Genomic DNA, 22,552 nt, shown 5'->3' with positions numbered 1-22,552 from the left:
CTTAAAGGAAAGTGTGTTTTCTCCACAGTAATATAAGAAAACTATTTACCCTGATAAATGAAAAAACAAATAAATAATGAATACTGTTCACCCCGAGAAATAAAAAACAAATAAATAATGAATACAATGTGGTAAATCGACTGCAAACAGCCATCTTATCCCAAAGCCTTAAGTACTTATAAAGGTTAATACGTTGTGCGAAATTTGCTGAGCAAAATTTATTGGCGCAGGGGCTCTCCGTCAGATTTAAACCCTTTTCATAATCAGGTTTGCGAAGCGAGTAGAAGACTACAATTTGTATGACAACGAAAGAGTGTAGGGAGAATGAGCATGAGCATGGCGTTGGCTGCACATCAAACTCCAACGCAGGTAAGGGCACCATGATATTCTATGAATTTGATAATTTAGGATTCTTTTCGTTTCTTCTTTGATGGTGTACATAATTCTTATCCAGAAACTCTTTTATGCTGTTTGAACCGCAGAAGAATGAGATTTTTGATTTAGAATCTGACAAACTGCCATTGTAGCAAATCAATATTTGGTTTAATAGAAACGTACAATTTATTGGGAATATTACTTTCGATGATATCCTGACTACTGAAGTCTAACTGTGTTTCTATTGTCATGACATTTAGTAAGAATAATACCCTGGTTGGCTTTATTTGACCGAACATCTTCGCTAGTTGAGCCAGTACATGTTGACATTGACAATTTCTTTCCAGTGAGAGAGAATTTTTTTGCTTCAATTTCTTATTTCTTCTATGAACCAGCTAGGTCTCGAATTTTGGACATTTGGATAAGATGGAGTAGCGCGCTACCATTTCGTATAGGTATTTTTGTTAGAGAAAGATAATTTGAGGGTTTTAATATTTTATGTTTTTGGGACAAGTGAGGATTTGATCTTTTGATCTTGGGACTTTGGCTTATGCGTTGTTGTACTATGCCTCCAACATTTAGAACAATTTTATGCCAATGAAGAACAATGTTTAGGGTTCAGTTTCTGTCATTCTGCGTAGACCAACTAGAATTTGAACATGGGATCTTCCATAATAATGTTGAAGTTCTCTATCACCGTCTTCCTATAGTATCAAGGTCTGTATTAGGAAAAGGAATTGAACATCTTAAGAAATCCAACATTATCCTAAAATTCAGTGTGTTTTTTATGGTTGATACAGGTGGACTTTTGGTTTGTAATTAGAATCATTTCGGTCCAGTTAAAGAAAAGTAAAGAATCACTGTCTATCATTGAGCCAATAGCCCTGACTATGCAGTGGTTACAGCATTTAAATTATGAATATAAACCAAGATATAGCACAGTACTACAGATTCCTTATGCAAAACCCTGAAGCTAAGGGTCCCAAACCAAGATTATATGGTTTTGGAAGGAGTGAGTGGGATAACAATTCCCAAAAATGTATGTCAAATCTGTTGAAATAGGGTTCTCTTCTCTCCTCCTTTCCACTTTGGAGCAGGAACATTAGTGGTTTCATCTCACTGCCTAATCCACAGTCACATGAAAAAATAAAATCCATGATTTAAACTATTCTGGATTCTAGAAGCATGCTGTCCATATACGCCGCCCTGGCATGCAATTCGGATTCAGCAATTAGTTCATTGTAACCAATTGCAGTTCACAAAATAGGCAGTTAGTTTATAAAAATGAGCTATAACTCAAGCAATTGAAAAAGAGGAGAAAAGGTGGAAAAGACTAAGGAAAAACACAAAAACATGAAAGAAAAACCCTGTTTAGAAAATAAAGGAAAAAAGCAAAAATATGAAAGATTAAACCTGTTTTTTCGTTTTATTAAGCCCTCGAATATTATCTTTTTAATATAAATTGGCATTTTGTAGATTGGTTTTCAAATTATTTCTAGATGATCGAGTCTCATGAAGCAAATGATTCTTGCTTTTGTTTAACTACTAGTGATGTTGTTTAATCTTGGCATGCTTATCTTGTGACCAATGCCCCCAGATTATGGATCTGCCAAGATTTACCTACAGCAGACTCACAGCTGGGGGGGCATACTTTGGCCATAACCGCTTGTATTGATTTAAAAAAGAAGAAGTTGAAAATGAATATTTAAATATAAGAATTATATCTCTTTTGCTTTTCTTGCTCGGAATGGTAGAAGTGACCTCTGCCTTTTTGTATCAATTGGTCTCTTGAGTGAAGAATTTTGGCAGGAATGTTTAACTTCCAACCAGTATACCTTTTTTTTAAACCAGATTTTTCGTTGTTGTTGTTGGCTATTGTTTTGCAGATGTTGCAAGTTGTAGTTTTCTTCAAGCTCCTCATATTTTGGTTTATCCCTTTTAGCCTTTTAGCCAGTCATATATTTATCTCATGAGAAGGTAAGTGGAGATGCAAGACATATCATTGTAATATCACCTCTAAGATGTTCTGTCACACTTCTATGTTTTCAGAAGGTTTCATTCCCATGTCGATCATTATCTGGTCCTTAAAATCTGTTAACCACCGTTTGATAATTTCTTTACTGGGCAACTTTGGTGTTCATTTTGGTTTGCACAAATGTTTAACTTCCAACCAATGTACCTTTTTTATAAACCAGGATTTTCGTTATTGTTGCTGGCTATTGTTTTGCAGATGTTGCAAGTTGTAGTTTTCTTCAAGCTCCTCATATTTTGGTTTATCCCTTTTAGCCTTTTAGCCAGTCATATATTTATCTCATGAGAAGGTAAGTGGAGATGCAAGACATATCATTGTAATATCACCTTCAAGATGTTCTGTCACACTTCTATGTTTTCAGAAGGTTTCATTCCCCTGTCGATCATTATCTGGTCCTTAAAATCTGTTAACCACCGTTTGATAATTTCTTTGCTGGGCAACTTTGGTGTCCATTTTGGTTTGCACAAATCACTTAAATGTTTAGCCACTAAAATATACAATCTTTCAGTAACAACTTGGTTAACATACAAGTAAGTAATTCTTTGAAAGGCTTAGAGGAATTACTACAGATAATGCAAAGACAGGTAAAACTATGTCAGATAATTGTCACTGCTATTAATGGTGATATTCAGTTGTATGTGCTTATGTCATGCTTTCCTGGTGAAAAAATGACCAATTTGGAGAAGCTTCATCACAGATGGGGTCAGTTGGATTGTTCCGTGCCATGGATATAGTTTATATGCAAACACATTGGTTACAAGTCCATTTTGAAGACCAATAGTAAATCATATTGGAAATTCAACACATGTGGAACTCATGAAAAAATAGATTAAACACTGGACTTTTACTCTCATCTCCCTTGCACGAGATTGTATTACCAGCTGTGTTCTGTATTTGATTATGTAAATTTTTTATTATTATCAGTATTTCTATTTTTTATGTATATATATGCAGTTACTTGTACATAATTGTTTATCAATTGCACTCTGTGTTTCATTTTGTATAAATTGTGCAAATTATGACTATTTCTATATTTTAATTTGATAAATGTGTGTGTATGTGCATTTGTGTTATTGGATTGATTTCAGGTATGTGGGTATAACAAAAAAATAATTGGGCATCAGGTTTGTTTTAGGTACATCTATACAAAAAAAAAAAAAAAAAAAGAAAATTGAAAAAGATTTTTTCACAAGAGAAAATAAAATAAATTTTAGAGATTTTCAGGTAAAAAGAAAAAAGACTTGTAATAAGATTTTGATAAAAGGGGTTTTAGGTATTAGAATGTTTGGCCATAGGAGTACCACCGATTACGAGCGTCCTTCTTATACTTGACATGAAGCGTGAAAATACTTCAAACAGCGTTGAAAATTGTTAAACTCATGTGTAACCACATCCTCCATATTGGGGTTAGGGAAGTGTCTACAAATGTTAGCTTGTACCCTTTTCTAACTACCACATCACGTATGGTGCAACTTTGGAAGGATCATAGTGCTGTTATATTTTGGAGTCAACACAAAGGCAATGAGTCGAAATGAGGTGCTCATTTTATACCATTGCTCAACAAGTGTCATGTGCACTTGTTTGAATAAAGTCTCTTCAAGATTTTTCTGTATCTCGTTTATGGTAGTTTTCATCGTTTGAATCATTGAGTTGATCACATCATATATCTCTTCCAAGCATGACTTATCAATGTTAGTATAGTGGGTCATACTCAATGGCTTGATCAAACTAAAAGGATATTTCACATGATTCCACCAAACGTCTTCTAGGATCATTGCTTTACATTTGTTTCCCTCTTACAATTGGATTTGGTCCATACCAACCAATGTAGCTTAATGACCATGCTAGAAAGTTCTTATTGCATTCTCAAAAGTCATCTCAAGATGACCAAGTTAGAGGTAGATTAGGTCTCAACACATATTTAGAAATAATGGAACTAAAATTTAAATACAAAGAAGAATGTATAATTTAATTAGTAAAGTGAAACATAAATTGTATTGTTTCACTTGTAACTTTGACTTCCGGAATGATTTGAAAATGGCTTGCAATAGGTGGTGGTTACGTATGGATATCTTTGGATTTTGCTTATAGTGGTTTATCAATTTTGTTGCTAAAATAATATATCATAATTACGAGGGAGTAGATAGCGTAAGCTGTGCCTCGACCATGAAACCAATAGCTTTGCAATATTTTGTGTTGTATGCCATGACTTGGACAATTTTATTAGGCTTCATTTTCTCAATAGCCCTGTGAGGAAGTCAATAATAAATTGTGTATCTTGCATTTATCCTTCACAATCCATTACTTTTAAAACTAAGTTACCACATTTTCTTGTTGAAGGTCAAAGTTGAGAGTCGATTGAGTCCAAATTCGGATATGGTGTGAAGTCAGTCAAAATTTGTTTGTAGATTGAGCAATTCACACCAAATTCTTTTAGAGGGGCTTGATACGAATTTTCAATGACTTTGAATGACTTTTAGAGTGCTTGCATGAGCTCATAAGGGATTTGGGTCGAATTTGCCTACAAACATCAGCTATGTTGGCTTTTTCATAAAGTTTTTAATGCAAATACAAACCTAAAGTGACTAATACTCACCGCCTAAGTTCAACCATGACATGTCTTATTTTCTCACATGACGTTCACGAGAGACAAGTTATTTTTGCAACACAATGGGTCAATCACATAACCATCTTTTGACATGTTGATTTTTTATCCTTAATTGATAGGCATCATATCTCTTGATGTAAGTTGTATACATTCTCATTGGTTATACTAATAACTCCATTACTTGTAGCTAACTATCACTGAAGACGTATAAATATTCTTATGTTCAATCATTGGATTTTCCCTAAGTTGGGTGCTGTTGACTAATGCTAAGTATTTGTCAAAAATCATTTCTACGTTGTCCCCAATAAAAAGGGGATGTAATTCTTTATTTCTCTGGGTAATAATTTTTTGATTTTATTAAAGATAAAGTAGCATCACAATTTGCAGAAAGAAACATATCTTCACTAGCTCAAACTCTCATTGACTGGACTTCAGCCAAAAAATCCCAAACCCAAGAGACCTTCCTCCATCATTATTGAAGGATTTTACAATCCAAACCAGTTTATTGACATCAAAACAGGGCATTCAACCGTGCCCTTACCAAACCCCCCAAACCATACTGAAGACCATGCTATAATTACAAAAAAAAAATGGCATTTGCAGTCATGCCGTAGGAGAAAGATGCGTCTTCAAAAATCCAGGCAATTACTTAGCTTTATTTTCAAACCCACCACCAAACCAGATTTTTACATTGTTTATACAAAAACCACAAAAACCACAAAAACCACAAAAACAAAGAATTTACCAAACCCAAACCAAAGAAAGAAACCTAAACCAGAACAAGGAAGTGGAAGAATCACACAAAATTCAACGAAGGGCTAGAGGAACAAAGCCTTGAATTCTTTCTCGCAACATTGCATTGATGCGGGCCTCTGAGAAATCCTTCTCTTCCCTGTTTACCTCTGCCCATGCACACATCAACTCTTGCAACTTTCTAGAAGAAGATTTCATTATAGGACTTATCTTTGCAACTTTGTTTACCAAGAAGATTTCATGATAGGACACTTGGAGAGGCAGAAATAAGCTAGACCACTCTAGGATTGAAGTTTGGAGATTGATAAGTGAAGTCCGTCCTAAGGTAACGAAGAGGCAAAAATAAGTGGTAGTCCCACCCTTATGAAATAAGTTTGGAGATTGATAAGTGTAGAGATAGAACTTGGAGAGGCAAAAATAAGCTAGATTCCATCGATAGAAAGAAGGTTGGAGATTGATAAGTGTAGTCCATATCATTTAGAACGAAAGGGCAAAAATAAGTGTTTAGGATGGTAGATGTTAGTGCAAACAAGAACCCAAAGGGAACGAATACCAAAAAAGACTTCTTCTCGAAAGTGAGGCGAATAAGTGATATCAATATCGGCATGGTGAAAATGGTACAGTCAAAGGATAGATTGAAGGAAGGACAATCCCCCATGGCAAAAAAGATCTACAAGAGTGGAATTGCACACGCGGCAGCTTTCCCTTCTACCTTGCCTTGTCTGGAATTGGTAATGGAATGTGCATCTTGGTTTGATATTGTGACCAAGTCCATCATTTTTTTATGAAGGGAAGAGAGTGTTGGCTAACATCAGCAGACAAGTGGTCGAAAAAGTATTCAATATTCCCCAGCATAAAGACAGGACAGTGGTAATGATGGATCAGGGGGCCAAGTTATTTCAGGATAATCAAGAGGCCTACTTCATTCATCTAAAGCAGAATTGGTTACACGAAGGCAAGAAGGGATTCACCAAGTCATCGAAACTCACCAAGTCAAATTTCAAATCGAAGTATGGTGACTTTATTGTGCTTCTTAGCCGAATCATGGGCGTGGCTCAAAGTATGCAATTCGAGAACTGGATGTACTACTTTGTTGATGAAATTGAAAATGAAAAGAGAAAATTTGATTGGGCTAGAATTATAAGTGAAAATTTAAAGTTGTAACTTAGAACAGTGCAAAATCAAAAGCAATTCTATATGGGATCCTATCTTTTCTATTTGATTGCGAGACTATATGAAAATCTTGGACTTAAGGCCTTAGGAGTGATTGGCAATGGGCTGGGGCAATGTTTGGTGCATGAGTGCTATCCACAGCTTCATTTGCACAACACCAAAGATTATAAGATGTTTTACGATACCTTTGCCTTGAAGACGGTAAAGATATTGCAAGGGACACCTGCTAGAAGGCTCTCAATGGAAGCGAAAGTAAAAGTTAAGAAGTATGGGAGTTGGTTCATCCAATTTCTATAATTCACATATATTAGAGTAACAAGAAGTACAATTTGTTCCAAGAGACTTCTAAGGTACTCACCTGACAAGATAGTTTTGATGGGAGTTGGCTAGGCAACTTGAGCATTATGACAAGATGATGAAACTTAAAGGTGAGACAGGGATTACCTTCTCATTTGGAATAGGCAATGATAGTTGCCCCAATCCTGTCGCCTTTGCAGCTGCGGAGGAGTTAGAGTGATATCATCTGGGATGGTATAGAGCAAGACAAGGATTCCATCCTAATGGTCCTATCAAGAGGTCTCACAAAAACAAATTCAAACATATTTCTACTATAGAAGATTTTTGGGCCAATGTATAGGATGACATGTGAGGAAGCTAGCTTTCTCAAGATTGTCAGTGGGCATGATGAGGGCAATCAAATGGAGAGGCCTTGATATTCCCAATCAACTGGAAGATGATGAAAATATGCTAAGAGTGGATTATGATATAGTGGATGGAACAAAATTGGGTCCAGTGGATTGGGATGATCATCAGGATCCTTCCTTAGAGGTAGTTATAAGGACATTGATCTACACACTGAGTCATGGTACAATGGGAAGTTAAGGCAATTACAAAGTCGGAAGGTATGCCTTACTTATGAGAAGATGAAACCGGAGGAAGGTCCAGCGGAGTTAGTTGGACAGAGAGGTGGAGGCAGTAGTCGGCAACAAAGAGCAGTTAAGAGCAAGAAAAGAAGTCTGGAGGTTGAGAAAAGTAAAGAACATCAGGAGGCTCCAACAAAGAGACAAAATGCAACACCGTCAAGGGAGAGGATAATTTAGGCTAGGAGCCAAGAGGTTAATACAAGTGGACAAGGGTTCACAATAGAGCTGAGCTCTGATTCGAAATCAAGTGGTTACAGTGATAGTGCCGACTACTCTCCTCTCTCGGAGAACCAACATGGAGATGATGTGACAGTCACTAGTAAGGAAGAGGATAGGCCAATTGATATTGAGGAAATAAGCCAGGCGCTTGAGGCTGTTGGTGATGCTTTGCTGGTCGAACCAAATCCCAATTTTGAGAGATGCACTGCACTACCATGGTTAAGACAAATGCTTATGCCAAAAGGCGAGGTGTTGACTGTCCGAATAGTTGAAGATATTCAAGGGTTAGTGGAAAAGGAAGATAGTGAGAAACAAAAACAAATTGCAAAAATGGTGGCAAAACTAATCAGGAGCAATGATGAGGGTCACCGAAAAGTTTAGATTGCTATACCAAAGGTTAGCAAGGTAGTGGATGAGATTGTAGCTCAGGAGTATGAGATGATTGAGCATAACATGGGAAGAATCAGGGATGACATGGAATGTGAGGAGATCCAGGAAGGCATGGTTTCAATTAGAGAAAGGTTGAGGAAGGCAAACAAAAGGATTGTAAAGTTGGAGGCCAAAAACAAGTAGTTGCGTCAGGCAGCCCTTCCACAAGACAGCAGGAGCAACATAGAAGAGATATCGGCCCAGCTGCATGAAGTCAAGGATTGGATCAATGATATAATTCAAGATGGGCGAAATTTCTTGCCTTTCTTTATCTCGACATTTAGGTCATTGGTGGCTATTAGAGACAAATTTAGAACATTTGAAGGTGAGTGGAAAGATTTTTTTCTAGTGAAGGACTTAGCCATTCCCAGGCTACAGGCATTTATCGAGCTACCAGAGAGATATTTGGAGAGAGCCAAGTTGGTGGATGAAGGAGGAATGAGTATGGTGGAGTCTTGGTTTGTTTCCTTGGCTATCAGATTGGGGATACTTGAAGAGATATAGAATGAGATTGCACGGCATAGCCCAAGCATTGACACTTCCATTTTAACCATGATGGGCAATGTTGGGGTTGTACTTCATTTTGAAGATATCAAAGAGAAGAACGTCAATGAGACAGAGTTTGGATCAAGATTGGATGAGTTGGGGAAGGTTGCCATCAAGAAGAAGCATTTGGGCAACCTTGCCTCCCTCAATGCCTTTATCGGATATGCGAACGAATATGAGAAGGATCATGAGAAGACATTGCAAGCGTCGAGCAACATGATGAATTCAGCTAAGCTCAAGATGAAGCACACGTCTTGCCCTTCCATGAAGGAAGTCAATGACAGGCTAGCCAAGTTCATTGCCTTGGCTAAGAAGATGAAAGAAAAGGGTAGAATTATATTAGAGGATCATTTGATGTAAGCCCAAGTGGAAAATTCTCCTTTATTCTTGGGTAGGATAAGTGTCTGATTCTGATTGGCTACCATTTTGGTGCCTTCTCATTGGTTGCCACTTTCCTTTTTTTTTATTGGTCCATTGATGAGGTGGCGTCTTCTCATTGGCCGATGGAGTGGCAACCCTAATTAGGGTTTTTGGGATTTGATCTAGATCATTGATTTCGCCTCTTAATCTTTACCGTTGGTTGTAATTTTTGGCCTCTATATAATGCCATTTGCTCTCATTTGTAAAGGATTGAAGAAAATTGTTGCTTAAGATAATACCAAAATTGCTTCTCCATATCATTGTTGTGATTGCATGGTGATTAAGAACACTTGGTGTTATTGCATGGTTTCTACTTCCAATAGTTAAAGTTAGATTCCTTCGAAGTTGTTAAAATAGATTTTATTTCAAGAAAATTGTTAAGAGTAAGAGTAGGTGGATAGTTGTATGGTGATATTAGTGGATGTTTGATAGGGATCTATAAACTAGGCCACTAGCATCCTAGTGGCTGGTTAGGAAGCCTTGCGTGGTAATCTAGTCTTTTTCCCTTGAATCATTGCATCTATGGAGGTAGAGCTGCTGGTAAGCTTTCATCAGATTCAATCCTTGTCCATTTGCTAATCTTTCCACTCATAGGAGTAGGAGCAAGGCAGCAAGTAGTATAGTGGTTGGAGTCTAATCGAGAAGGAAGTTAGGAGAAGCATCATTGGCAGACATACCCTTCATCATCATCACCATCAACATTATTTGGCGCTCATATACTTTACAAAGCCAGACATCATCACCATCACAATGAGAGTTCAACAATCCTTGAATGAACAACGCAAGGCCGCCTACGTGTTTAACCAACTAATCACATTAATATAATTGAGTTAGTATCCACAAGTGTAAGGAACATTGAAGTTTTTCTCATGTCTTCATGAGTATTTACTTTCTAAGAGAGGGATTGAATGTTTGATATTCCATATCAAGTATTCAATCGCTATATGTTAGGTAGTGGTACAAAAATAACATTAACAAGATTGAACAATGATTCCTCAAGAAACAATCATAAAGAATAGAAACATTCTATGCTAGAAATAGATAACTAAATATTAGAAACATTCTATTATTTATAGGAGATTACAATAGATAACCATTAGATACTAAATAATGATAATATAAACTATCTATTATCGTAATACCCTCCCTTAATGGTTAATCTATCTAGAGCATGAACCTGTCAAAAGGCATAAAAGACAGATTCTATCTCCTTAGTGTGCTAAGCACTGTTTGTTGTGGGCTGCAAACCAAATTGCTTATACAGGACAACTAAGCACTTCCAACATTCAACCTTCATGTGCCAATACTTGTGGCAATAGTTGCATCGAATGTTCTTTTGTCTAGAGCCTTTTGAAGCTGGAGCAGAGGACCTCTATTGAGAAGATTGCTATGAACCAGAACCACTTAGCTTCTGCTGTTTCCATGAGCCATAATTGCAATTGTTGAACTTCTGATTTCCCTCGAGCAAACTATTAGTTAGAGATGCCATAACACGTTTTTCAATAAAAAACATTAAAATCTGTGAAGGCACCCACTTCGGGGCAAGAAACAGAAGACCTAGAAAAATTAAAGGGGTACCCAAAAGAGAACTCAAGAAACCTAGAAAGAATATGTTGGTAGTTTCTGGATCCGCTAGCTTGAAAAACAAGGTACAAAAATTGAGGCACTTAGAAAAATTGAACCCAAAGGAGCTCTCAAAAAACCCACGAAGAATATGTAAAAATATCTCAGATTTGCAACTGACAAATTATCTTTTCGAACAACGACCTTGGTTGTGAAAAAGTGTAGAAAAATGGCGGATTTGTAGAAAAAATTGCAGAATCTGGGCGCGAATAAACAACAGAGGTTTGTAAAAAACCTAGATGCCTTAGAACAGGCAAAAAATCCACTTTAAAAAAAAGAAGTAAAAAATGGGCCATAAAAAAGACGCACAATTTTCAGATTAATTTGGATGTGAGTGGCCTAAAAATTTGGGCATGAGTTGCAGAGAAATGGCACCCAAAATAGACCTCCACGTGAACAACAAAGAACAACATTTGATTTTTAGAGGATTCAATCGCGCTAGTAGCAGATAGAAGGGAGCGAGTTTGCAGACTGGAAATAATTGCTGGAGTTATAGACAAAATGGCGTGATTTTTTGGCAGAAAACCCTAGTTGAACTAGAGGTTTTGGAAGCAAATATTCATGAAAATGATTTTGACAATAAAACGCAGATAATTATAAAGAATAGAAACATTCTTATGCTAGAAACATAAAACTAAATATTAGAAACATTCTAATATTTACAGGAGATTACAATAGATAACCATTAGATACTAAATAGAGATAATAGAAACTATCTATTATTGAAAGAAGGTATACCTCAAAACACTCATTCATGGGTAAGGAGATATAATTCTTACGGTCAGTAGAAGTATAGATATATTACAATGTAGGAGATCTTTATTATTTTATTATTTTGAGTACAAAAATAATAATAAATATTAAAATATCATTATAAGTAGAAATTAAACTTAAGCACTGTTTATAACAATTCAATAATTTCTCAATGTTTATAATCTTAGTGAATATCTTTATACAGATCTTTGTTTGGTGATTGTCAAGACATTTTAATATATGAGTCTTGCCGTCTTTGATGATTATTGATGGCTGATTATTAATGTTGACATTATTGTTTTAAATTTGGAACCAAAACATTAATATGGTGATGTATTTTGCCATTTTGTTATGTCACTTGAACTAAAACATTAATATATATGGTGGTGTAGTTTGCTATGTTCCTTTAATATTAACATAGTGGTGTATGAACTTTTTTGCTGCCGTACACACAAAAAAAAACCTTGTACTGACAAACCCAAAACAAATTTGGAACCCAAATCTTGAACCCACATCTGTATCTTAATTGGAACCTGCAACTTAGATTTAAAATTATTGGCCCATTAGGGTGTATTGCAGTTAGTTTGATCAAGGGTGGGGTTCTAATATCTTGCATTCATTGGAAACGATGGAAATCCTTGGCCATTTCCGTGATTCCTTGATGTGCTCCAATGATGCTGCTTCTAATTTCAACTCCGTTATAGACAAGGTGTTGTACATTTGCTCAAAATTTGTGCCTTTGTACCCTCTTGGAGCCTCATTAATTTATCTCACTATTTTTTTGTGAACATGGCGAGGAAACAATGTTTAAAGCCAAACAATTTGCATTGACACATCTTTTAATGTGTTAATTGGCAATCTCTTCGGGTTCATTTGGGAATAAATTTTCCAATGGCCCCTTTGTTCGCTTATTTGTATTGGGCTCTTCTTTATGTGTGGCCTTAAATGGGGGACTCTATTACCCAACTTCAGGAGCACAAAGAGATGGGGAAAAAGTGACATTCTCAATTCTCTCTTTGCCAAAGGATGACATGTTTAAGGTTAACAACTTTTATTTACCCCTTCTCTCTAATATAGTCCAACACTCTAAATAAAACATAGGACCAAAAAATAGCATTTTCATTTTGTTTTTGAATTTTCACATCAAAACCTGTGAAGGAAACATAGGACCACCTAGCATCATACATTCCATGCATGGACCTAGAAGTCGAAGATTCTTTCAAGACCTCTCACCTTAAAGAATAGGCGGTACAAAACCCTGAATCCTCTCGTCCATCAGAGCATTTACCTTCGATTCTGCCATTTGCCATCATCCCTTTGCATTTGAGGGGTTTTGAGCCCTATTTTGTAGACTCTGCACCATTTCCGCTCCATCTTCTCGGCTTTGGTGTGCTTTGAGTTTCATTTCCTTCACATCTTCATCTAAAACATGAATCATAATCAGTAATTTGAGCAAGTACCAGCCTTCCCGCACTTGCTTAAACCTCACATGTTGCTGACCCTCGGTGAATCTCTACATAAAGGAAATAAATTTTGTTCCTTTAATTTTCTTGAGCCCTGATACTTGCTCTCCTACCCATAAGCCCACCTTTGGAGTGGAGAAATGGAGGATTTCTTTCTTCCATTCCAATTCTTGAGTGGGCTGGTACCCAATTTCCTCATGACGTACCTAATTCTAGGTTTCTGTGCGCCTAGCTGGAGTGCCTATGCCATGATCATGGAAGAAACATCTGTGTTGGTTCGGTGCCTATTTTTTAATTCAAACATCTCACCACAACCCACACCACCACCTCTGTGAGAAATTCATGTTTGAAGGCAAACGTTCCATTCAAACGCTGTTTTGTTGCTACGATAGAAAGGGTTCTGCTGGTTCACACCAGTAATTGTAAATGAAGTCTCCATTCTGTCTTGCAGCAAAACACCTACCACTTCCTTGAGAAATGAACCTTCCTAAGAGGTGATAACTGAAAGTAGGAAACGACAAGACTCTCCTTAATGGTGCAATGATTTTCCTTTCTTTCCTCATTAAATGAGGCACTCATTTCTACATGTACAATCCAACCCCCATAAAACATCTCTCTTAACTCATTTAAAAAAGCTTGGATTTGTTTTCCTTTGGTACATGTGAATTCAGGCCTAAAAAAATTGAACTCTGAAATTCAATCTCATGCTTAACGACTCTTTGGGCTGTTGCACATTTTGTAATTAATTGCGTAGAGTTATTTCTCCACCTGCAAGTGGTGCTAGATCTGTGAACTCCTCCATCACCACTTCATTTATGTTTAGTGTTAGGGCCGAGTTGGACATTCAGTCAGCTTCCTTGTTTCCTAATCTTCTGATGTGTGTGACTTTGAAATCCAAAAAAGTAGTTAGTTCCTGCCTAATGTTTAAGATGTAAATTTGGAGGTGCCAGGCATCCAGTGAACCTTCAATTATTGCAATTATGATAGTAAGGGAGTCTTTTTCCACATGGAGTTTGGTCACCCCCAACTTCTTGGAAGCTCTGATTGCTAGTAAAGCAACTTCTGCTCCAGCCACATTATTAGTACCATCCCGTAATCTCTTACCTCCTAGAGCAATTAAGTCCCCCTTAGCATCTCTGATGATAAATCCTACACCTGATGGGGCTGGGTGAGCTTTCAAGGCTCCATCAAGGTTGCATTTCCACCATCTTTCTAGTGGTTTTTCCCAGACTACAAGCTCCTTTGGAATAGAAGTAGAAGTAAGATTAAGCTCACCAAGCCCATTCACAGGTATGCATTTTATTTTTAAAATGAGATAAAATTCGTATTTTCTTAATGTTTCAATGTGTGCTAAAGTCAATTTAGGATTTAAGTGTTGCTCTTCCAAGTTGATGCTTTAGAATAGTAGGGAGTTGGCAGTGAACCGTGAGAAAAATTCAAATCGAGAGGAGTCCAGGCAGGGCCCTGATACTAAGGTATCATATGATGATAGGAAGAGTTAGTATTGTATGATGAGAAAAGCCCCGGCCGGAACTGGAATTGGTTCACGAATCACATCAATCTGGCTCTATCGCAATTGCCTTCAATCAGTCAATAGAGGAGGTCAAATAAGCAAAAAAAGAATAATTGGAATGGTGTCTTTTTGAACTTTGATTTTTCTCAGGATCGCCTAGGTCCTCCCAAGTGTACCTGGGTTTTCTTAGGTGGACTATATAGCATATCTGGACAAACCTGTGTCTGTTGGGCAGGATCTTACCAATGTCCACGGGAAACCCAAACTTAAAGCTAGATTGGCAAGTACTAGACAATGTATTGAGTCATTTTTTTTGGGGAAAACTGAACACATATGTACATAGAGTCTGCTGGGCAGGATCTTACCAATGTCCACTGGAAACCCAAACTTAGATTCGCAAGTACTAGACCATGTATTGAGTCATTTTTTTGGGGAAAACTGGTAGATGCACACACATGTACATAATCTTGTATGCATGCATGTTTATATATTACGCATGTGTGTATTGACAAATCCTTGCACCAAAATCCAAACCCACATTGGCAACTTGTGGATTTTCTAATATTTAACTATGGGCAGATAACTTCTAGATTGCACTGTATTCAATAATTGTTAAAACGATTACTTACTCTGTGAACAGAATTTCTTTTTTAGATGAAATATTACAATTTTTACAGTATTATTTTTAATATGATTTTTTTGCATCTCATGCATGACTTTTGAACCTCTGGAATCCATAGTTTAGAATAATTCTTAATCTTGACATCCAGTAGATCTGAGGATTGATACACAGGATATTTTCAATAAGTACTCTTCATAACACTCACGAGAAGAAAAAAGCATTAGAGACACAGAGGTTAATGTAAGAAAATTACACTACTTAAAACTAAATCAGTGACTGTTTGAATTCTGTAACCTATATTTTCAAGGTTTATACATCAATATTGATGAACATTCTGTATCAACATTGAGAAGGAGCAATCCCATCTTTATAAAAATGTTGAGAGGCTTTTGGGTCTTCAGTAGCAATTCTAGAGCTCTGATTAATTTATTTGAAACGAACAAACCTTTTTTTTTTTCTTTTTCTAATTGGATGTCTGAGGATTAAGCGTGTCCACTGTCCATAACATCCCCAGCTGTCGAGGCTATGGACAGTGGACATGATCCCTGTTCTTTGAAGCACAATGTCTCTCATTGACCCTTTTGAAACACACCTGAGCAACACAATGTCCAGCAGGGGATCCAAAGTTTGTACCTATCACTAAGCAGCCAATAACCATACGACTGCACTGTCCATCCATATACCAAGTAACCTCTTTTTTGTTTATCTCTATAAATCAGATTTGCCTTGGAGTTAGAAAAGGGTATTTGAAATGAACGATTGCAACTTAAATTTAAGTGGTATGAATTATAGTATTTTTAAAATAAGTCAATTGGGCCATAAAACCTAACTTTTGTTTTGTGAAAGAAGGATATTGGTTTCAGAACTGTAAGTATAAAATTCAGAGAATTGATTGGAACATGGGAATCAGACTTCATATTAGTTGGCTGTTAGTGAATTTAAGATGCTAAGCAATCCATTTACTGTTAACTTTTATTTGACACGGCCCTTTCTTTTCTGAAATTGTGATTGAATGTCATTGTTTATCTAAGGATTTTGGTTGAATCGAACATTAATTTGAAATAATTGTTGCACAGGGTTTTTGTGCAATACATACTTCTCAATGTGCAGCTAGGGGGGGAATGGAAAAGGTGGCCGCATATTTTCCTGTTGGAAACACAAGCAGAAGCAGTGCATTTAATAATCATTTGTGTCTGAGGTTAGTTTTGAATTGCTATTTTTATGGTCCAGGTTTGTGATTGCAGGATTTTGTCTTGAAACTATTGTAAATTCACTCTGAAATAAGTAATAACCTTGTTCAAGTTTCAGCAAGTTTTTAATTAATTAAGAAAAGTCTGCTTTTAACCATTTTTATTCATAGGTATGACAAGTTGACAACCAAAGATTCATAGCATCTCTTCTTATACAGTTTAAATTGATGTCCATGTTCTTTAAACCTGAAGCTCATACTTAGTTGAACAACATTTAAAAAAATGATGTCCATAATCTTGAAAGCACTCTACTTGTGGATTAGTTTGTGTCCTTGAACAACACTGCTAAAAAGGTTTATTCCTGGTTCCTGGGCCACATGTTACTGTGTATCAAAACTTTTCCAAGTAAGCAACATCCTATTGTTAGATCCTTATTATGGTATAATTTCTGACTGCTAAATCCATTTTGCATTTTTTGGAGTAACATGGAAAGAATAGAGAAGGAGAGGATATAGCACATGCCATAGACACAAACATAACTACCAGTGTAAAGTATGCTTTGTTATTAATATAAAGTTTGAACTATTGATTAGGTAAATTCTTATCACAACGATAGGGACTAGCACCTGCTAGATGATTTTTCATGACGTTGATAGGCCTTATATGATACCTGCTGACAACTTGGGATATTGTGGCAGGTCAATTAACTTCCTTATCTTATTACTAAAACTGTTAAGAAGATATGATGTAACTCAATAATCGTATATTATTAAATGCATAATATTTTTTGGATACAGGTTTTCTTAACCCATTCATCATACATCTTTTTTCTAAACTACAAAACCACAATCTTTTACTAATGTTTATATCCCATCTCCAAACTGCAAAGTCGAAAACTTTTGTCAGCCTCTAAAAGCATTTCACTTAGACTAGAAGCACCAGGAGTGACTTATAGCTGTAAGCCTGAATCCATTGTTGCACAACTCTAAGCTCAACATGTATTGAAGATGTTCATTGTAATTGTGGTTGAAAAATTCCTAGAAGGATCTATGCTGAAACGAATAGCAACTGCATTTGACCTCCTTTTTATCTGAGTGCAATCTCATCTCTCAATGCCTATGTTATTGGAACTTCCTTTATGGTTCTTTTGATAAGAGTATTCTCAACCGTTGGATTTTTAACACAATTGTCATATGCCCTCTGGATTTCTTCCTCAAGTTAACCCCTGATAGACTTTATCTTTTCAAAAACTCTATATAATTCATGCAGCATCTCCTTGTAGAGTTTTTGAGAACTACCAACTTTGTTACAAGCACAAAATAAGTTGCTTCCTTCTTTCTTCATCTATATTCATCTGAACTGCAATTGGATTTCTGTATAGAGCATTTGGACTTTCTCCGTCCTCCTGTATAAGTCATAATTACGCTTCTGGCCTGTTTGTAGCGGAGAATGGGCTATGGACATAATTGTGATTACTCTAATTTAGGACATTAAAAGTTTACAAATGTGATTATATAATTTAGGACCTTAAAGTATTTTATTGATATCATGATTCATAATCAAGCCAGATGCCAATTTGGCATATGATACACACCTTGTGGAAGTCCTTTGGGGAATTTCTTTCCAATCACCATATATGTTTTTCAAACTCTTTATGATGGGCTCCGACCTTATGACCAAGCTTGTGAATGAAGCAAGCTTTAGTAACCATCACAACCTAGGGATTGTTTTATAAATACTTGAATCATATTGTGTAAGAGTGGTAATCTTTGCATTTATTGGCATGATATCCTCTGCGATGAATATTAATGAGAATTTATTCTCTTCATTATTCGTAAATTCTTTTGTCTGTATGTTTCAGTGTTAATACAACCATGGTAACAGCCCATGCTCTCTTACTCAACACACAGTAAATGAATTGATTGACATCCTGTAGCCTTGGGAAACTAGTTTGGCATATGAACAATGGCCTCCATCCAATAGCTGGGATCCCGTATCCAACAAACTGTTATTTATGTTTTAATAGTTTATTGAGCAGAAATAAATGCAGGAAAGTTGCTAATAATGTTTCCATTCTCTGCTTTGAGTTTGCAAACTCAGATTTTCTCAATTGTCCGAGCATTATGACTAACAACTTAATTTAGCTCGATTTGGATATGGAGAAGTTAGCACTTTCTTGCCTTTGGTTTCTAAGCATTATGATTAAGGGGAAAGATGGTACTTAGTTTCCCTTCTTTCTTTAAACTTTGGTTCCGAAGCAAAAGATAGGTTTATTGTGGGTCATTGAGATCAAATTCCTTAGGGTTAGGTTGTCCCATGCCTTTCAAAAAATCCTGGATGATTTGACGAGGATAAGGATTGATATGTTCTCAGTGCAGAGAAGGGAAACTTCATTGATCTCAAGACTGTTTAAAATCTCAAGTGACAAACTACCCCTTGTGTCACCTCCCTTCAACTAGTGTGCTTTGATGAGCTAGGGGATCAAGACGACTAGGTGATAAAAGACCTTTAAGTAGCTAAGATATGGACTGTAAGAAACTGAAATTATTATAAGCTACCGAGAAATAATCATGTTTTGATTACTGGAAACAGAAATTCACACTTCAGAGATCACTATTGAAACTTGTGAGCTAATTTCTTCGAACGTGTCACGTAAGTGTGGTTCGAGGATGGCAACACGGGTGTAGGACGTTAGCATGGTGCATGTTCGCCTAGTACAGTTAAGGCACAAGAATCAAGACAAAAGTCCAAAGTAATAACTAGAATAAAGTAAAACAAGCTAGACAACCAACAAAATGTGAAAAGTGATTATATTGTTTTGGTAAAAACTTGAATGATCAAATGATTATTTATGGTTGTACAAAGATGATGTTTCTATTATGAAACAATTGTAAAATAGAAAGTATCGAATATTTACACAAGTTACAATATTGACCATTATATAAGAAATAATAAAGATAATATTCTAATACCCTCCATTAATGGCAATCTATCAATTTCACCAAGTTTCCCCCTCAAGCTTACAAACCTTTTTGGGCATAGAGACTTGGTGAGAATATCTGTTGTCTAATCTGCAGTTGGAACATACAACTACTGAACTGATACGTCTTCAACCAATTGTCAAATCAAATGGCAATAAAGGTCAACATGCTTGGTTATCTTTTGGAAGACTGGATGCTTGGCTAGTTTGAGCACCCCTTTATTGTGACAGTAAAATGGAGAAGGATTTGCTTTATATATCTGCATGTCCAAAAGTATCCTCCAAAGCCAGACTACCTCACAAGCTGCCTTAATTGTTTCTTGATACTCAACTTCCATCAAGGAAAGAGCCACCACTTGCTTCTTCTTCCTAGTCCCTGTGACTGCATCATATCCCAAACTAAAAATATACCTAAATATTGATTTTCTGTCAACAACGAAACCTCCCAAATTTGAGTCTGTAAAAGCAATAATTCTAGGATCGTGACTTTTCCCATACTAAATACCAAAATCAAAAGTGCTTGTCACATAATGCAGAACACTCTTTGCTGCCACCCAATGATCAGCCTTGGGGGCTATCATGAAGCATGAAAAACAGCTCACTGCAAAACTGAGATTAGGCCTAGTAATAGTAAGGTAGATGAGACTGCCCACGAATTGCTTGAATGCTGATTCATTTACTGCAGGTGAATCTGATTTGGCTATCTGTTCTTGCCCTTTCTCCATAGGTGTGGATGCAGGTTTGTAGTCTTGCATCCTAAACCTGTCTAGCAGATTACAAGCATTACTTATACTGAGAAAAGAAGATACCACCTTGCTAAACTTTAACACCTAAACAATATTGTAAAGTCCCAAGTTTGTCATGTCAAAGGATTGACACAAACTCTGTTTGATTTGATCGATCAAAAATGCTGAACTACCACTGATAATCAGGTTATCGACATAGACAAGGAGAAGAATATCACTACTAGTGTGTTTGACATACAAAGTAGAATCAAATGGACTCCTCTAAAAGCCATTATGTGAAAGATACCTATCAATTTTGATGTACCAAGCCTGAGGAGCCTGATTTAGGGCATAGAGTGTTTTCACTAGTTTGCACAAGTGATGTTCTTTTCCAACAACCTTGAAACTAGGAGGCTATGTCATATAGACTTCTTTGTGCAACTTATTGACACTCTTAACATCCATCTGATGGACTTCCCAACCAAACTGAGTTGCTAAGGCAAGAATGAGCCTTATGGTACTCATTTTGGTTGCAGGAGCAAAGGTCTCCTCATAGTCAATGCCTTCTTTCTATGAGAACCCCTTAGCAACAAGACAAACTTTGTACTTGTCAAGGGTTTTGTCAACTTTGTCCTTCGACTTTATAGACCCATTTGTAGCTACTAGTGGGCTTCTTCCTTGGAGGAAAATCATAAAGGACTCGTGTTATTCTTCAAAAGACTATAATCTTCAGTTTCCATAACCTTTTCCCACTTAGGAATCCCTTTAGCCTCAGTATATTTTTGAGGCTAAAAAATACTATGAATGTTGGCCATGAAAGAAAACTTGATTGCATTTTGCTTCTTGCTCTTACTTTCGGAAGATCTACCCTCGACAAGCTCATCAAGATAGAGAACATTGATGGTTTTGGCTTGCCATCTAGACAGAGGAGTAAAAGAGCCAACATTAGATGCATGAAGAATAAGTGGAACAGGATCTGGAATGATGAACATCATCTGGAGGAAATTTAGGTAGTGCATCATCCCTCCCATTAGGTGAACCAAATGGAAGACAAACACCCAAATTAGTAGACTTGAAAGGTTGATACCCATAATGCTGTACAGGCAAGGAAGGCTAAAAAGGTCCTTGTTCTTCATCAAAGATAACATCACGATTGAAGATAAGACAATAACTGTCTATATGAATCGGTTAGTAAGCCTTGTGGTTCTCCTTGTAAACTATGAACATAAGTTTCTGATTTTTGGAATCCAACTAAGGTCCTCGTTCTTCATCAAGGGCAACATCATAACTAAAGATAAGGTGATAAGTGTCTACATCAATTATTCAGTGTCTAGTGGCTGTCACTGTAACATGTGAACATAAGCTTTGACTCTTTTAATCCAACTTGGAGCATTGGGCATCTAGAATCCAAACATATGCCAAAGAGCCAAAGACTTTCAGATGATTGATCCTAGGCTTGCAAACAGTGCATGCTTCCTCAAGAGTCTCCCCCTTAACAACCTATGTGGGAGACTGATTAAGGAGATAGACTATAGTGAATACCACTTCTGCCCAAAATCTCTTAGGAACACTTTTATATTCCATCATTGACCTAGCTATTTAGTGACAACGCGGTTTCAACATTTAACAATGCCATTCTCTTGAGGAGTGTAAGGTGTGGTTAACTGGCACTGGTAACAAAAGATGTATTCATTGGACTACATACAACGACACAAACCAATTGCATTACTTTTGAGGCTCAGCATGAGTCACCATCCTTGAATAGTATCCTGTGGTGCTTTGCAACTTGACAAGCTCCACAAACTTGATGGTTCTAAGTTTGAATCCTAGGTAAGCCAAGAACTAGATCCTCTTGAACAAGCTAATTAAGATATGAATGTTCAGGTGATCATTCCATTGATGCTAGAGACTATTGATAGAAGATGATTTTTTTGCGAAGACATGCTCAAGAGAATCACATGTATCCACAAGTCTATATAGACTATGATCTTCAATGCCAACAACTACAGTAGTATGTGTTGCACAACAACAATCAAACACTTGTTTGTACTAAATACCACATGAAGCTAAGGAGAATGTCGCATGATCTAATTCATTAAGAGTAGGTTTATTTCCATGCCAAGAATGTAGTATACATTGAGGAAAATGAGATTCCTCCTAGCAAACTGTATTTGAACATTGCCCTTGCAGACAACAGTTTTGTGT

At 36.6% G+C, this 22,552-nt stretch overlaps 1 protein-coding gene across 1 annotated transcript in view; it reads left to right on the top strand.

Moving 5' to 3' along the window:
* The first annotated feature begins 206 nt into the window (after positions 1–206).
* Positions 207–22,552, top strand: part of EMB2759 (embryo defective 2759) — a 38,517-nt gene continuing 16,171 nt past the window's right edge. The window contains exons 1-2 of the mRNA XM_089788733.1: positions 207–369; positions 16,529–16,650. Of these exons, the coding sequence (XP_089644859.1) occupies positions 325–369; positions 16,529–16,650 (167 nt within the window). The 5' untranslated portion in view covers positions 207–324. The remainder of the gene's footprint in view (positions 370–16,528; positions 16,651–22,552) is intronic.

The sequence above is a fragment of the Cupressus sempervirens genome, chromosome 6 (genome assembly GCF_028749045.1).
Source record: "Cupressus sempervirens isolate cs-2001-9-10 chromosome 6, ASM2874904v1, whole genome shotgun sequence".
Lineage (NCBI taxonomy): Eukaryota > Viridiplantae > Streptophyta > Pinopsida > Cupressales > Cupressaceae > Cupressus > Cupressus sempervirens.
The sequence above is the reverse complement of the archived record's forward strand: the minus strand, read 5'-3'. Positions and strand labels throughout refer to the sequence as shown.